This window comes from Trachypithecus francoisi, unplaced genomic scaffold (assembly GCF_009764315.1).
Source record: "Trachypithecus francoisi isolate TF-2019V2 unplaced genomic scaffold, Tfra_2.0 Lachesis_group18, whole genome shotgun sequence".
Taxonomy (NCBI): domain Eukaryota; kingdom Metazoa; phylum Chordata; class Mammalia; order Primates; family Cercopithecidae; genus Trachypithecus; species Trachypithecus francoisi.
Genome location: NW_022681463.1, coordinates 4,772,856 through 4,791,203, shown reverse-complemented (window position 1 = coordinate 4,791,203; position 18,348 = coordinate 4,772,856). Strand labels below are relative to the sequence as shown.

Sequence of the window (18,348 nt, the reverse complement as noted above, 5' to 3'; positions counted from 1 at the left end):
TTGAGGCTGCAGTGAGCTGAGATTGTGCCACTGTACTCCAGCCTGGGCAACAGAGTGAGACTCTGCCTCAAAAAAAGATTCCAAGGTCTCTTTGGTTAGCATATTTCCTAGATGTGTCACTAGTAAAGATGCACTTTATAGAAAATGAATATAACTTCTGTCCCTACACTGGTATATTCAGCCAAGTCAATAAAAAGTCATGAGTCAGGCTGACCTGTGTTCACTTCTCAATTGGCTGCTATTGCGAAACTGAAGTTTTAAACTCCGAAACCGCATCTCAGCAGGGCTGAGGACCTGCAATCGCAGGGCTTGCCTCAGTGCTTCCTCCTGGGGTCCAAGCTCCCTTCCTTGCCTGAAAAGCACTCACTCCACAGGAGCAGAGAAGTTAGGCTGCAGCAGCCCAGAAACCGGAGAGCACAGGCCTTCAGCAAATTATGAACAGCTCCCCAGAAAACAAAGCACCCTTGTAATCCCAGCATGTTGGGAGGCTGAGTCGGGAGGATCGCTTGAGTTCAAGGATTTGAGACCAGCCTGGGCAACATGGCAAAACCCCATCTCTACAAAAAAAAAAAAATTACTGGGACATGGAGGCGCATGCCTGTAATCCCAGCTACTTGGGAGGCTGTGGTGGGAGAATCGCTTGAACCTGGGAGGTACAGGCTGCAGTGCAAGATCACGCCATGGCACTCCAGCCTGGTGACAGAGCAAGACCCTATCACAAAAAAAAAGAAGAAAAGAAAGCAAGAGAGAGAGAGAGAGAGGAGGAAGGAAAGGACGGAAGGGAAGGAAGGGAAGGAAGGGAAGGAAGGGAAGGAGGGGAAGGAGGGGAAGGAGGGGAAGGAGGGGAAGGAGGGGAGGAGGGGAAGGAGGGGAAGGAGGGGAAGGAAGGGGGAGAAAGAAAAACAGCACTCATGAACCCGCTGCCCAGCGCCATCCACCCCATGTTGCCTCCCAACACAGAGCCCCGACCCCGGCCTGCTTTCATTCAGTCACATTTCTGGGAAAACAAATCTACTGTCTCCTGGCGTCTCTGTTCAGCATCTTCCAATAAAGTAGCCAACCCACGGCCAGCAGCAGCAGACCCGAAGGGGGTTTCTGACTGAGAGACCTGGGTGCTCGGGTGCCCCACACTTCAGCAGAACCAGAGCTTTTAGCTTTGCTACTATTATTGGAATTCAAGTCATCAAGAAAACTAGGCAGATGGGCCCATCTAAATATTCTGCAATTGGTAAGGATTTCACAGAGCTTCTGCAGAAAGAGAGACGTATCTCAAGTTCACAGCCATCTCCCCAGCGCCCCCCACCCTACCCCACAAAGAGTCCCTGGGACTGGGGGAGCAAATGAAGTCAGTTCAGTCTCAATACCTAAGTGTTTCCCAAAATCCTCTTTAATAATACATGTAACCAACATTGCTGCAATCAATATAAAAACAGTTATTCCTGATTTTGTATAAATGAACATGTCTAGAGTCAGGATTATAAAGCATTAAGATACAAGCACCAAGTGGGAGGACCAAAGACAACTCACAGTGAAGAGAAACGCTTGGGAACAAGAAATGTCAAAGCTGTAGGACGTGGTAACAACCCAGGGTGCTGAAAGGGTCAGAGGTGCAGGTGCAGATGCAGGCTTCTGCCTGTGCAAGGGTGAGGGGGCCGTCGGAGGCTGGCTGCAAAGGACCAGTGCCGGGCAGCGAGGCAGAGAGTGCCAGGGGTCTCGACTCTGCAGATTGGGCTTTGCAGAGGATTCCTGTTTCCCTACCTCCCCACCCCTCTGACAGAGACCGAGGAGACCACACACATTGACCTCCTCTTCATAGCCAGCCATCATTTCCACTCCAACATTCTGCTGCGTGTGTCACTCTGGAAAATAATTCCTTGGTGTTCCTTGCTCCTTTCAGATCACAGCTTGCCTGGTCAGACCCCTTCCCACATGCACCGTCTGAGTCCAGGAGACCCTCGAAAGTCAGGCACAACACCCAGATCTGGTCCTCTTGGGTGGCTTATGACTGGATATATCCACTGTGTGTGACGGCTTCTCAGCTCTCTGCTGTAAGATCATTGGCACCACCAGGTCAAACAGGGTCTCAAACAGGAGGTCCACATTGTAGCCGGTCTTGGCGCTGGTCTCAAAGCACATCTGCTCAGCAGCCGGCACGTCCTGCTCATCCAGCATCTTGTACTTGAGGATCTTTTTATAAAGGGCCACCGCGTCCTCCAGCTGCACCTGCTTAGGCACCCTGGGGGAGCCACAGTCCCCGGCATCCGTATCTGGACTGCGCTCTTCCTTCTCCTGGCCCGCCAAGGCCCCCTCCTCAGTGAGGTCCACTTTGTTCCCCACGATGGCGAAGAGGCAGTCTTTGCTGGCCGTGTCCGTCAGGCCCAGGAACCGGTCCTCCAGCTCCACCAGGCTCTGTGGGTGATTCACATCATAGGTGAGGATGATGGCGGCTGCCCCCCGGCAGTACATGGAGCCCAGGCCATGGAACTGCTCCCGCCCTGGTGGGAGAAGAGGGACAGAAAAATTGGTTATCTCATCTCAGAACACAGCCACCAGCCACACTGCAAGGGAGCGTCCCACAGGGATGTTTATTTTTAGGGCAACACATACAGGAAGAAATGCTTAAACATAGTTGATGGAGAATGTGCCACCCACGGGCACCGTCCCCGGAGCAGGCGGCCCCTCGAGAAAACAAGCTGTTGGGTGCCCAGTGTAGATGGGAAATCGAATCTAAGAATGTTCAGGAAGAACAGGCCTCTGGCATTCACACAGCCCTCCCTGCCTTCAAGCACCAACTCCAATGGAGTCATGGCCCCAGCCGTGGCTGGAGATGGAAGGAATCAAGAACTGATGTCCAGAAAAAGGCAGCGACTGCCAAGGCCCTTGCTGAGATAGAAGCTGACTCAGGAATGCAGGCTCCGGAAGCTAAGTGTGCCCATGTCCCTTCACCCTCCTCCTTCTACACCCCGTGGGTGCTCCCAGCTGCCCTGTGCTGCCCTGCCCAGGGGGCGCTGCGGGGAGGGCTTCTGAGTTCGTAACAGGGGTTGTAAACCACACCTGCACTTACCTGCCCAGAATCACACAGCACCTTGCAGTGTTCACAATATTTTCAGGACACAGTGGACATCTTCTCTCCCTCACTGGAATCTGAATTCCTGAGGAGCCAGGCCTCAGCGTTTGCACTTCTTGTGGGTGCCGCAGCCCCACCTGCCCCTCCGGGCTTTAAAGCAGACAGAGGTGCGCGCAATTGCAGGCAAGTTGGGAGCCTCCTCCCAAAACGTTTCCAGGTCGAGATCGACACGGCTCAACGCCAGCACATTGGCTACTGACAAGGTGCTGTCTGTCGCTGGGTCTGGCAGGGAACAGGGCCAGCTGGCACACACCCCTGCAGTGCCTGGAGTGTGGACCTCTGCTCTCCCCGTGCCCCCAGCACCTCGGCCTCACAAGGTCGGTGAGGGCACACACGCTTTCCACGAGCAGACTGAAGTGTGGGGGAGTCAGGCACAGCAGCGCTCGAGGGAGGCTGGGCCACGGCACTGGAACACCCGCCACCATCCTGTATATAAACGCAGAGGCTCCCAAATTGATGGCTAAAAAGGGGATTAAAAGGTCCTGGTCTCCGCGTACTTTTACAATGCAGTCATCTAATTAAACCAACCCGGGTCAGAATACACTCCCGACAGGTGACACCTGCGCATCCATAGTGTCCTGTTCCCGACATCTGCCCCAGGGCCACCTTTCTATCCCACCAGCAGTGCACAGATCCCCAAGGGGGCCTGCTCACCTCCCCACCGGCAGGCAGCTCCCTGCCAGCCCACTCAAGGGCTACCCAGGAACTGTCTGGCAGAATTCTAAACTCCTGCCTGTAGCACAAGCTTTCTGCATACTCAGATTTGCAGGACAGACTCCCACAAGGGGAGCAGATCTGGCCAAGGCAGGTGTTCCTGGGACAGGTGCAAGTGCACACAGCAGGTGATGGCCCCAGCAGGGTCGGCCCAGCCGAGCACACCTGCTGGTATGTCCTCCAGGCCTTGGCATGCTTTCATCGTTGGGCATATCTGTCACGTTGGGGCGATGAGCTCTCAGGAAGCAGCTGTGGGAGACGCGGCAGCATGCCTCATGGCCCCCACCCGACTCTCGCGGACCGAGCAGGCTGTGCGTGGCATGGGCCCTCCCTGCTGGCAGGAAGGGGCTTCCCAGGCGCTCCTGGTGATGGATCTGTTTCAATCACCAACGAGCGAACCCTAAGTGACATCTTCCAACCACAAAGCACCTGCCCCCACCACACCTGCCAGGGGCACGCTTTCGAAAAGGACCTAAGTGAGATCTTCCAACCACAAAGCACCTGCTCCCACCACACCTGCCGGGGCTTTCAAAGAGGAAAGAGACCGGTGCTCAGACGCCACCCCAAGCAGCCTCTGCAGACAGGCCTGGAAGCTGCAGGCCGGCTCCTCCCCTCTTGCCGGGGGCAAGTGTGGCCTCCTGGGCCATCCTCTTAGACCAAGAGGAGGGAGAGCTGGGAACGACTGACTAACAGAACTGGCCTCCACTCTCAAGCTCAGAACGCAAGGTCAAGTGCCTCTGAACAAGGATGAGGCTGCTGGGGCGCCGGCGCAGAGAGAGGTGGCACCAGGGAGGGTCCAGGCCCCATTCCAACCCCTTCCCTGGGAAAAGTAAGCCTGATTTTGATTTTTTAAAAAGAAGCTAACAATGTGAATTTTAATCTCCCAAGTTTTAAGCATTCAAAACTAATTCAAAATGTTCTAAAGATCACATTTAGGCAAACCAAAATGCAACAGTGGCCCATCATCAGCAGCTTCTAAATTATAAATGGTCCCATGTCACTCTGAGGGCAACCTCCCCTGAGTGTGTGGACAGCGTCGGTCAGTAGCAAGGGCTCTTAACCACTGGGGTCATAAACCAAATTCCTAGGGTCCACGACCTTGAGTGTGGGAGAAAATGTCATCTTTGTTTTCACCACCCTCTACCTGAAATTTACCACTTCCTTTCACTATAAATATTGGCAGCAAACTGCAGAAATGGCGGTAAGGGGCACTCATCACCAACAAGGGCAGCAGGTGCCTCCATCTGCATGCCAGCCGCCTCAGACACTCCAGTGCAATGCCCACGACGCTTCAGGCCTGCCACGCCTTCATTCATTAATACGTGGACCATGGACCACATATCAATCACGATTTTAAAAGGTTCTGACCACATATCAATCATAATTGTAAAAGGCTCTGGATGGCTGTACTTAAGGACAGCTGGTTACCTTTGTAAGTGACTGCATGTACTTGGGCACAGTGTTCTGAGAAGGGGTCCTGGGCTCACACCGCTCGGAGGCCGAGGGGATCTTGACACAAATGAAGTTAAGACCCTTGGTCTGTGGGGCTTTGGAGCATGCACTGAACGCACAACACCTGCACATGTGTGGCTCTCTAAGGCAGACTGTCCTTTGCCAATAAACCACTGCTTAGAGTCAAATAGCCAAGAAACACAATCAAATTTCATCCGATTTCCATCCCCAATCTTCCTGAAATGGCCACATTCTGATGACACCAGTCCTCAAACCTTGCTAGGCAATGCTGTCTGAATTTTGAGGCAGGCTGGTCACCCTTTGGGCAACCCTGGGGAGGGGAGCCCACAGAGACACACACTCATGTCCTGTGAGAAGAGCCAGACAGACCTGTCTACTGACCACTGTGGTCTCCCAGGCCACAAGCGTGCGTTCCAGCTCCCCTTCAGCAAAGCCGACAGTGTGCCCTTCGGGGATGGGAGGGAAAGTGAGCTGGGAGCTGAGCCCAGACCAGCTCTGGTAGGAGGCAGAAGAATGTGCCCTGCTCCCAGTCTGAGGGTCAAAGTGCCAGAGCTACCCGGGTCACCTCCCTCTTCTGGGAAAAGCCAGCCTGGGAATGCTGTGGTTTGGGCGACAGAGCCACCCTGTTGGCAAGCAGCTTGTGCTCTGAATTCAGCACCTGAAGGGCAACATTCCTCCTTCCACATGCCCGCCGGGGTCAGCTTCAGACTGAGAAGTCAGTCCACTTCCGGTCAAGCTGGACTGGACCCCAGCAGGCAGAAACCAAGCAGTGTCCCCCAAATCCAGTCATTCTCCCACTACAGAAGATGATGATCAAGAGCCTTTAAAACCCAATATAGCAGGCATTAGCTTAAAAAAGAAAAGGCTAGGGCAGGAGGATTACTTGAGGCCAGGAGTTGGAGACCAGCTTGGGCAACACAGCAAGGCTCTTATCTCTTCTCTTCTCTCTCTTTCTCTCTGTCTGTCTCTCTCTCTCTCTTTCTCTCTATAGATATATATAGATATATATAGAGAGAGATATATATAGATATATATAGATATATATCTATATATATCTATCTATATATATATTTTTTTAGACGGAGTCTCTTTTTTTTTGTTTTTTGAGACGGAGTCTCGCTCTGTCACCCTGGCTGGAGTGCTGTGGCCGGATCTCAGCTCACTGCAAGCTCCGCCTCCCGGGTTCCCACCATTCTCCTGCCTCAGCCTCCTGAGTAGCTGGGACTACAGGCGCCCGCCACCTCGCCCGGCTAGTTTTTTGTAGTCTTTAGTAGAGACGGGGTTTCACCGTGTTAGCCAGGATGGTCTCGATCTCCTGACCTCGTGATCTGCCCATCTCGGCCTCCCAAAGTGCTGGGATTACAGGCTTGAGCCACCGCACCCGGCCGAGACGGAGTCTCACTCTGTCACCCAGGCTGGAGTGCAGTGGCCGGATCTCAGCTCACTGCAAGCTCCGCCTCCCGGGTTCACGCCATTCTCCTGCCTCAGCCTCCTGAGTAGCTGGGACTACAGGCGCCCGCCACCTCGCCCGGCTAGTTTTTTGTATTTTTTTAGTAGAGATGGGGTTTCACCGTGTTAGCCAGGATGGTCTCGATCTCCTGACCTCGTGATCTGCCCATCTCGGCCTCCCAAAGTGCTGGGATTACAGGCTTGAGCCACCGCGCCCGGCCATTTTTTTTTTTTTTTTTTAATTAACCAGGCATGGGGACACATGCCTGTACTCCCAGCTACTCGGGAGGCTGAGGAGGGAAGATCACTTAAGCCAAGGAGTTCGAGGCTGCAGTGAGCTATGATCATGCCACTGCACTCCAGCCTGAGCAACAGAGTGAGACCCCATCTCTAAAATACATTTTAAATGGTAATAATAAAGAGAAGAAAAGGGCTGGGGGCAGAGACTCATGCCCATAATCCCAGCACTTTGGGACGCCAGGGCGGGTGGATCACCTGAGGTCGGGAGTTTGATACCAGCCTGACCAACATGGAGAAACCCTGTCTCTCCTAAAAATACAAAATTAGCGGGGCGTGGTGGTGCATGCTTGTAAACCCAGCTACTCGGGAGGCTGAGGCAGGAGAATTGCTTGTACCTGGGAGGCGGAGGTTGCGGTGAGCTGAGATAGCACCACTGCACTCCAGTCTAGACAACAAGAGCGAAGCTCCATCTCAAAAAATAAACAAAAAAAAAAAACAGAAAAGAAAGAAAAATGCTTCTCCGTACTTGCCACAGTACTAAGACTTTTGAGGCACACTAATCCCATAGATAACAGTCCAGGCATCATGAGGTTTTTACGTGAGCTAAAAATGTCATCAGCTTCTACCTACCAGATTTCACAAGAGTGTGACTATGGGAACGCAGAGTCAGGGACATTCCAGCTACCCGGGAAGAATTTTTTTCAAGTCTCTGTTACATAGTTCACTAGGGCCAAAGGGAGAACTGTTGATGCCTATGCCTAAAATAGTTTTTCATTCCGCATAAAAATGTCTGCTTTGCCTTTAAGAAACTAAAAAAGGAAACAATAATACAAAAGGAAAGATCTTAGTAATGAAAGGAAGTGGCAACTGAAGAATCACAAATGCTAGCCAGGAAAAAGTAAGAACTGTTGCTTGAACTCTATAATCTGTTATCTACCCATTAATGAATGCAAACCAATTAAATGCAGTGGCCCCAGCTAAAGAATTTACAAGCAAGCAGTTTTCATATCTGAAATTCTAAAATACTGCTTTGGAGATAATGTATAGCTTTTAGGATTGCTAATGGAATATTCAGGCTGCTGTCAATGAGCGCATTGTCCACACCAAGAAGGGCCAGTCCCGCAGGGAACAGAAGTTCTGAATTTAATCCTAATTGAATTTGAGTAGGGGCTCTGGTATTTAAGGCATGACAGTGAACATAAGACAACGAAGATAAGATGGTGTCACTACAACCTGACCTTTTGCACTTGGCTTTGACGGATTTACAGTGTATTTGAATCCAAGGACCCTCGTGCATTTTCTCGTAGTTTGTGAATGTGCTCTGAGCCGGGCCGTCAGCCCCCTGCTGCCAACCCCATACATATGTCAGCCCCCGTGTCTCTCAGTGTTGGTTTCCTGTCTGCACGTATGGGCTTCAACTGGGTACTTCAAAGTCCCTCTCCCTGGAAACAGGATCAGGCATCTCTCTCTCTTGCCTTCTCCCCTAGACTGGAGTCCCTCAGTACCCATCCTGAAGCCAAAGCGCTAAGAATTCTGGTCGTTTGCTTGGACTTTCCTGGAGAAATAAACAGCCTCACATCCAATTCTGGGGATGCCAGAGCCTCAGGCTGCCCCAGAAACAGGGCAAAAGAGAAAAATCACAAATGGGTTCAAATTCAACCAATGCAGCCAAGGCTCAGTGAGCTGCCAACCCTGGTCTGGTGAACGGAGCCAGGCTGCCGAGCCTGCGTGGCCGCTACCAACACGGGCCTGCTGGTCCAGCACATCATCAGGGCTGGGGGCAGGGGTTTGAGCCCAAGGAGGGAGCCCAGCCTTCCGCCAGACTCTCCTGCCTTTTAGCCCGGGCTGTCTTCGGGCCAAGCAGATGGGAAGATGGGTGAGTGACAGGAGCCTGGGGCTCTAGGTTCCACTTATGCAGGAATTATTACTCGTCTATGTAGCAAATCCATAAGTGATCTGCTAAGCTTTATGTCACCAGCACATACAGACGAAGACGTCAGTTACCCCTGGTGGTGAGGGAAGCCTGAATCTGTAACAACGCCTCCAATGTCTGATCAGCCACACTGTTAGACCATTGAAATGCAGCAAAACTGACCAGGACTTTAACTGTGAGTCCAGAGCGGCCGGAGATGAAGACGCCCTCCCCACTGCAGACAGGGCCCTGGGGAGGCAGGTCCCACTTGCCCCACCTCTACACAGACACAGGCCCTGGGGAGGCAGGTCCCACCAGGTTTGTTTCTGGAATTTACAGATCTAAAAACACAATTGTATCTGTTCACCTAAAGAGCTAATTCCACTCACTTTAGGAGGTTTTAAGTTCTGTCTAAACAAGAGAAATGGAAGTCAGAACAAGACTTGGTCATTTATAGCAGGGAATGAGCTGTTAACTTCCACGATCCCGTCCCCGTATCAAGGACGGGAAGCGCCGCCTCAGCGATGGGAAGAAGCTTGGCCAGCACAGTGGGAGTCCTCAGGGTTTATCATGCTCATGCAGGCTTCCCCTTCCCATGTTTCACAGGAGAAACTGAGGCACAGATGGAGAAGGAAGTAAGCAATGGACACAGGAGGGGTGGAGCCCTGACAAGCACACTGGTGGCAGGCACCCCGGGGAGTCTGGTCTAACCACCCCCGGAAGCAGAGGAAGGGGCCTAGGGCCCCTGGGAGGTGGGCTGCCTGGCAGGAGAAAAGCCCGCCTCTACCCTGTGATCCCACAGAGCACAGGCATTTGCGGAGTGCAGCCGCCTTCCCGAGCGCTCCACATTTTACGCAGAGAACTACCCTGGAAGTGCCGGCTAATTCACTGGGCAGGGACCGCAGAGCATTCCGGTAAAGTAGACCCCACTCTAGAGACAGACTACATTCAAATCCACACCATGTGACCTTGGGCAAGTCACTTAGACAAGCGGTACCTCAGTTTCCCCATCACTAAACTGTGGGTCGCACCTGCCAAAGGGTGGCTGAGAAGCCAGAATCTGCACACAGGTAAACTTCCTGGAGCTGTGCCCAGCATATCAGGCCCTATAATAGAAATGTTTGTTCCGTAAATCGTGAGATTCTTCCCAAACCTAAGGATAGACGCCACCATCCCGGGCTGCCCGTGTCCCGGGTCTCGTCATCCCTCCATTTACACACTACCTCCTGAGGCCGACTGGGCACTTTTGCAGTGGACCAGTCTCCTACGTTTCTTATTCTCAGATGATGACCTTCTCTCTGGTCCTGGGGGTGCTCCGGATGTTGCCAGATCAGTGGAGCTGACGTGGCCCAGGGTTCAGGCACAAGAGGAAGGGAAGTCAGCACCCGCAGTAATCCCGATCCGCTGCTGGGGAACTAAAAACTGCGCAGGTGCTTTCCATTTCACTCTTCAGCCTTCCCAAAGCCAAACACAGCCAGGCTTCTACCCCATGTGTGTTGTTTTTACTAATGGTGTAAATAAGAGAGTGGGTTGAGACAGCCATCAGAAGCCACAGGCACCCGTGGCTCACATCTTAAGCATGGGGTGGGGAGACTTAAAATATGCTGATGCTCAGACCCTGACCCAGCTGCCAGGATCAGGAGCGGGGCTGGCACTGGTATCAGCTTTAAAAGCTCCCCAGGTGAGTACCACGTGCACCAGGAGTGAAAATCAGCAATTTAGCCAGTGCAAGTGGGAAATCAAAGGGCAGCTATTGAAATATAAGAATTAGAAAGCTTGGTATTTCAATTCATTGAAAAGTGAGCCCTAGCAGGAAATGCAAACACTCAGACAACAGGAACTTTTATTATTTATTTATTTACTTTTTTTTTTTGAGACAGAGTCTTGCTCTGTTGCCCAGGCTGGAGTGCAGCGATGCGATCTCAGCTCACTGCAAACTCCACCTCCCGGGTTCAAGCAGTTCTCCTGCCTAAGCCTCCCTAGTAGCTGGGATTATAGGCACACACCACCACACCCAGCTAATTTTTGTATTATCAGTAGGGACAGGGTTTCACCATGTTGGCCAGGCTGGTCTCGAACTCCTGACCTCAAGTGATTCCCCCACCTTGGCCTCCCAAAATGCTGGGATTACGGGCGTGAGTCACTGCACCCGGCCTATTTTATTTAATTATTATTTTTTTGAGACAGAGTCTTGCTGTCACCCAGGCTGAAGTGCAGTGGTACAATCATGGCTCCATGCAGCCTCCATCTTCTGGGCTCAAGTGTTCCTCCCACCTCAGCCTCTCGAGTAGCTGGGACCACAGGTGCATACCACGACACCCAGCTAATTTGTTTTGTTTGTGTAGAGATGGGGACTTACTATGCTGCTCAGGCTAATCTTGACCTCCTGGGCTCATGCTATATTCCCAACTTGGCCTCCCAAAGTGCTGGGGTCACAGGCATGAGCCACTGTGCCCAGCGGAGAACAGAAACTTTTAAGATGAGTTCTCTGCCTTGCCAGATCGGACAGCGCCCTGGCAGGGAGCTCACAAAACATCGATGTGACAACCTGAGGAAAGCAAAAGTGAATATTCCCAGACCGGAGATGGGAGCAAAATAAGCACCTCCAGCAATGGCACCAGCAGCAGCACAGCCTAGAGCAGCTGTGACGTACTTCCCGTCAGACCTTGTTCAAAAATACATGTTTTTTCGCGTGTTTGCAGGTTGCATCCAGAAACATGAGCCAAAAGGTTATTTTAGTTCTACTTTGTAAAGTTGATGAGTTTTGGCTAAAGTTTAGAGTCATGGGACCATCTCCACAGGCATGATCTATATTCCCTCTAGGCTTGTTTTTTTAAACTATCTGATAGTGAACTTGGTTAAATAATGGTGCGTTGAGGCCAGGCACAGTGGTTCATACCTGTAATCCTAGCACTTCAGAAGGCCAAGGTGGGAGGATCCCTTGAGTCCCTGAGTTTGAGACCAGCCTGGGCGACACAGTGAGTCCCTGTCTCTACAAAATTTTTTTAAATTAGCTGGGTATGGTGGTATGTGCCTGTAGTCCCAGCTACTCAGGAGGCTGAGGCAGGAGGATTGCTTAAGCCCAGGAGGCTGAGGCTGCAGTGAGCTGTGATAGTGCCACTGCACTCTAGCCTGGGCAGCAGAGCAAGACCCTACCTCAGAAAGAGAAAATGGGATATGGAAGCAACCATCCCCTCAGAAGCATTAGAAAAGAATAACTGATTACTATAACCAACACTGTATTCAATTGCTTGTTGATTTTAGTGCAGTAAGAAGGAGGGCCCACGAGAGTCCCCGGGTGCATGAATGGAGCTGGGCTGCCTGGAGCCAGCACAGGGCCTGGCTGGACACACTTGCCCCCGCCAGTACGTGGAAAGTGGAGAGCCAGCAGGCAGAGGCCCCATGCAGTGGGCAGGCCCGCTCCCAAGAACTCACATGCACCAGCGCCTCCAGAGAGCCAACGGGCTTGCCAGTCTCCACCCACCGTGATGGGGAACTGTATGTGTTTGGGCCCCGGTGCCCAGCAGTTTGGTCCTGCACTAGCCTGGACATGGCCGGGAAGGTGTTTTTTAGGTGGGATCAGCATTTCCATCAGTGGATGTGAGAAAGCAGACGGCCCTCTGTGATGTGGTGGGCCTCGTCTAATCAGCTGATGGCCCGAGAAGCAAAGACTGAGCTCTTCCAGAGAGGAAGGAATTCAGCCCCCAGACAGCAACACAGCAACCTTGCCTGAGCTCACACACACCCTGCTGGGTCTGTTTCTCTGGGGAAGCCTGGCTGCCTTATTCATGTGGACTGCTCACTTGCTTCCCTGGGATGGAGGCTGTCTGCAAAGCTGAGGCTCTCCAGAGGGGCCCGTACAGCTTCCCCACTTTCAGGCTGTCTCCTAAGGCCAAGCCCCCTACAAACAAAGAGGTGCTGCCACCATGATGTACAGGTGTGCCGGCCAAGGGTGCCAAACACGCCCTGATGCCTGCCTTGCCCCTCAGCCAAATGTCCAGGGCAGGGGAAGTGGCATGAGAGGGGCTTTTCAGAAAACTGCAAGGATCACTTTGACCCAAACTGGCCACTTCTTCATTGAGGGTTCCTTGCCCGGGCAGCTATCTTTCTAAATGCTGATCCAATATGAACCTCCCCTACTGTGCACCCCGGGGGACTTCCTAGCAGGTTTCAAAAAGAGTGTGAACTCCACAAAACCGGACCTCACCATAAATGCACAAGTCCTCTCCTGCCAGTGTTCAACAACTACACAGTAAAATCGGAAAAAAGTGATTTCCAAAACGAGCAGCAGAAGATATATCCAGCAACATCTTTTTTTTTTTTTTAACTAGAGGGTCTCGCTCTGTCACCAAGGCTGGAGGGCAGCGGCACAATCATGGCTCACTGCAACCTCATCCTCCTGGGCTCGAGCAATCCTCCCACCTCAGCCCCCCAAGCAGCTGGGACTACAGGCATGTACCACCACACCTGGCTAATTTTTTCATGTTTAGTAGAGATGCAGTCTCACCAAGTTGCCCAGCCTAGTCTCAAACTCCTGAGCTCAAGTGATCCACCCGCTTCACCCTTCTAAAGTGCTGGGATTACAGGCCTGAGCCACCGGGCCCAGCCCAGGAACATCTTTTATTGACAGGGAGACAGAAAATGTAATGAGGAATTTAAATTCAGAATTCTTCCTCATTGTGAAAAGCACACATCTCACCTAGAACTAGCCACATCTCTAAGTCCAAGCCACGTGTGGCCAGTGGCTACCATGTTGGACAGCACAGAGCAGACTCTGCTCAGAGCTGGAGACCCCCGATCGGAACCCACCCTGAACAGCAGGTACAGCTCCTGGACCACAGCAGACACTCACGGGCTACTTGGAACAGGCATGACGGAGACGTGAAGTTACAGAAATGAATAAATAACGCACGGCGCTCATTCATACAACCACCGCGTGGGTCGCGTCTTGGTGGATCCTCAGATCACCCTGGGAAGTCTCTGTTTGCTATTTTCGCAGATCTGCAAGTCAAGGCTCAGAGACTCTGCTGGCGGGATTGGAGCCCACTCTCTAGATGCCACCTCTCCTCCTCCTGCCTGCTCTGAGTGCCTCACGGCTTGGGCCCTTCCATAAAACCCCCATGCAGTGACTAACTTTTCACAGGCAGCCATGAAGCACCGCACGCACCCACACGCCGGGCCCAGGCCTTCCACGCAGGGGCTGGACCAGCGCTGCTAAGCGCCCACGGACCACACCGCACGCTCGGCCCAGCAGCAGTGTCCGAAGCTCCGGGTCCTGTTCGAAGCTGCGCAGGACCTTCGAACACAGAAATGGATTTCATTTCTCTCCTTGAAGGTGAGCCAGAGGGCACTTTCTGTTTAAAACACCACTTTCTGTTTAAAAATGAAATCATAAATGTATTATTATGGGTTCAAAAAATATATATTCAAGTCTTCATCTCTGATGAAGGCCCGTGAATGTGGCCTCATTTGGAAACGGTCTCTGCAGAAGTGATTAGCTAAAATGTGACCCCATGGACTATGGCAGACCCTTAATCCAATCTAACTGGTGTCCTTATTAGAGAAGACACACAGAGACACACGGGCGAAGATGATGTGAAGGCTGACTCCCAGGGAGGAGACCACAGGGAAACAGAGGCAGAGATGAGAGCCACAGCTCCGCAGGCAAGGACGGCCAGCACGAGTCAGGAGCTGGAGTGGCGGGAACAGCCTCTCCCTGGAGCCTCCCGAGGCGCACGGCCCTGCTGATGCCAGTTCAGGCCCCACCTGCAGGATGGGGAGAGGATGAGCTTCTGCTGTTTGAGGGCCCCACTTTGTGGGGCTTGGTGTCTCAGACCCCTACTAAAGCATGGACTGGGCGGCAGGTGGATGGCCTCCCCCTAGACAGGCACTGGAGGTCAGGAAGAATGACGTCTCCTCTCACCAAGGTCCATGTGAGAGTCAGGCAGCCAAGAAAAGCTTCTGCTTCCGCTGCCTCCCCACTTCCTCTCCCCGAGGACAGCGGGGGAAAAATCAAGATGATGATGAACTTCAGTGAACTCCACTAAAGGAGAAGTCAGTGAGGATGGGCCAGAGAACACTGAACTCAGACAACCAAAGCTCACAGAGGAGGAGGCAGAGTCACCTCCAGGCCCGTCAGCAGAACTGCTCGCTTCCCGAAATGAGTTACAGCTCACAGAAATCACATGCACAGGAATATCTAAAATGGCTTTTTTTGGGGGGGAGGGGTTATTTTTATGTTTATTTTACTTGTACTTTTTTTTTTTTTGAGACAGGGTCTTGCTCTGTCACCCAGGCTGGAGTGCAGTGGTGCCATCGTAGCTCATTGCAGATGTGACCTCCCAGGTTCAATCCTCTGCCTTAGACTCCCAAGTAGCTGGGACTACAGGCTGGCGCCACTACACCTGGGTCATTTTTATTTTTACTTTTTTTGGTACAGATGGGGTCTCACTATTATTGCCCAGGCTGGTCTTGAGACTGCTCAAGCAGTCCTCCCACACTGGCCTCCCAAAGTGCTGGGATTACAGGCGTGAGCGACCATGCCTGGCCGCTTCACTGTTTTACAGCAACCAAATGCCACTAGTATAAGAATAAGCAGGCCGGGCGCGGTGGCTCAAGCCTGTAATCCCAGCACTTTGGGAGGCCGAGCCGGGCGGATCACAAGGTCAGGAGATTGAGACCATCCTGGCTAACCCGGTGAAACCCCGTCTCTACTAAAAAACACAAAAAACTAGCCGGGCGAGGTGGCGGGCGCCTATAGTCCCAGCTACTCGGGAGGCTGAGGCAGGAGAATGGCGTGAACCCGGGAGGCGGAGCTTGCAGTGAGCTGAGATCCGGCCACTGCACTCCAGTTTGGGCGACAGAGCGAGACTCCGTCTCAAAAAAAAAAAAAAAAAAAAAGAATAAGCAATACCCTCTAACCCAATTTACACAACAAGAAGTTGTCCAGTTCATTGTCCTTCTTCAGAAATATGAGAAGAAAGAGGCAGTAACAACTGAAAAAGTTATCAAAGAAAAACGAATGATTTGTCCAGCCAAAGAAGCCATCAATTGTCCGCGCCTTAAAGAGGAAGCTGCCACTAAACTCATGAAGAGGAAAATGTCTCGTCATGGACAGACCAACCTCAGGGTGGGACCAACACCATCTCCTAGGCCTAAGGAGCGGCATGCTCAATCAAGCACCTGCGCCTGGCCACATCAATGCATTTTTACCCAAACCTGCGTGTGTCATTTCTGTTGTTTCTGCTCAATGATTTGAAGGATAAACTCAAAACAAAGCAAGTGTCCTAGGCCATATGAACCACTCAAATCACTACTTGCAGATAAAGTAGTTCCAAACCTGTGGCTCATTACTTGGCTTCTGGAAAAATGACTAATGTAAAGCAATAAGAAGCTTAGTTCTCTCATCACATCACTCTTCAGACATGAATTTACTAAAAATAGTTCAATGACAAAACCAAATTACTCAAAGAGATGTTCTTTAATACTCCAATATTAACAAAAACAGGCAACTCCCAAAAAACACACTTATATAACAGATTTAGCTTTAAAACACACACTGGAACATGCCAGCATATCTAATCCAATCTCCTTTACCTTCAATAGATACTCTGTTATCCTGTAACAATGAATTTTTAGAATGAGATTATCAAACACGCAGGTATTTGCTAACGTCTTCAAATAAAGTAAAACTAAAATTATTTCAGCTCTTTTCAAAGCACGTTCTAACCTGTTTCAAAGTCAAGACTTAAATATAAATATCATATTAAGAAAACTTTTTAAATCGAAACGGGGAGGCCAGGTGCAGTGGCTCATGCCTGTAATCCCAGCACTTTGGGAGGCCGAGGCAGGTGGATCACCTGAGGCCAGAAGTTCGAGACCAGCCTGGCCAACATGGTGAAACTCTGTCTCCACTAAAAATACAAAATTAGCCAGGCGGAGTGGTGGGTGCCTCTAATCCCAGCTACTCGGGAGGTTGAGGCAAGAGAATCTCTTGAACCCAGGAGGCGGAGGTTGCAGTGAGCTGAGATCGCGCCATTGCACTCCAGCCTGGGCAACAAGAGTGAAACTCCGTCTCAAAAAAAAAAAAAAAGTTAAAATGGTAAATTTTGTTATGTATATTATACCACAATAAAAATCTCCACATTATATATGGAATATGTGCATCTCTCTCTCATGCAAAATAGTGTCTACGAAGAAGGCAGGGAGCTGGCACACATGCTCTCCGCTGCCCAACCCCCACAGGGCTTGTCTCTGCTGGGCTGCAGCAAGCCCTGCGCAGCTGCCTATGCCCCTGGAATGGGAGTCACTTGGCCATCGGGTTAAAGTGCAGAATCTGGCTCAGGAGGCCTGGTTGGGTCCTGGGTTCTGCTGCTGCCAGCCTGAGGACCTTGCAGAGGAGGAGATGGCCACGCCTCAGCCTCTCATCAACCCAAGGTGAGAGTCGACCACCCCTCACTCTAAATAAAACCTGACATTTGATCTTTTCACACCTCACCACTCCCCTGCCTTCCTCTGATACTGTCCACCTGGTCACGGTCACAGGTCACAGCAGGTCACGGCGCAGCAACAGATTCCTCAAGCAGTGAAAGCTAACCCCCAGGCCTCAGGAACACCACTCCCGCCTGGGGCTGTGGCACAGGGTAACAGGCCAGAGTTAATCAGATTTGGAATTAATTAGGTTTAGAATGTGCTTTTGCAACTGCTGTAGAAAAGTGCCTGGCTAAGTAAACAATAGGTCAACACCTTTAGCAAATGGGAACAAAGTGTCTTCAAACAATCCAGAAATTGTTATCAGCCCAGGCACAATAGCCATACAACTGCCACACTGAAAGCTCACCTCGTTCTTATCTTCTCATTCACACGTTTCACCAGAAGAGTTCCAGTGACAATGTCAACTTGGAAAGTATTTAAAACTTCCTCCATTCCTTCTGACTTCTCATTTTCCAGGACAAGCAGCCAGGTTAGCAGGGAACTGCCTGCCCTAATCTTGGTATAAGTGGAATTATTTGGGTCAGAGCCCTTCGCCTGCCTGGGGCTCAGCTTCCTCAGTGTCCCTGAATCAACTGGATCTGATTCCTTTAACCAAGTCAGTGTTCCTTCCACGGACTTCCCTAAGAGCTGACTGCGAGTTTACTTCATGGGCCAGGTAGAGTGTCAAGCCACACACACACACTCACACACATGCACGTACGTGCCATGCACACATACACGTACTCACAGTTGCATTTCTTTCTCCCCACTATCTGTGTCCACATTTCACACATCTGGAATGAGAGACCCCAGATGCTCACCCACAGAGACAGTAACCAGTGATCACCACCAACAGGAACAGGGTACAATCAGCCTGGGGAAGGAACTGCCAAATAATAAGGGTGTTTGTTGGTTTTGTTTGTTGTTGTTGTTGTTGTTTTTAATCAGAACACTTGCTGTA

The 18,348-nt window shown here is 51.4% G+C and overlaps 1 protein-coding gene across 1 annotated transcript in view; it reads right to left on the bottom strand.

Annotated features, from left to right (window-relative positions):
* Positions 1–1,365: 1,365 nt before the first annotated feature.
* Positions 1,366–18,348, bottom strand: part of RAB20 (RAB20, member RAS oncogene family) — a 38,003-nt gene continuing 21,020 nt past the window's right edge. The window contains exon 2 of the mRNA XM_033177280.1: positions 1,366–2,495. Within this exon, the coding sequence (XP_033033171.1) occupies positions 1,963–2,495 (533 nt within the window). The 3' untranslated portion in view covers positions 1,366–1,962. The remainder of the gene's footprint in view (positions 2,496–18,348) is intronic.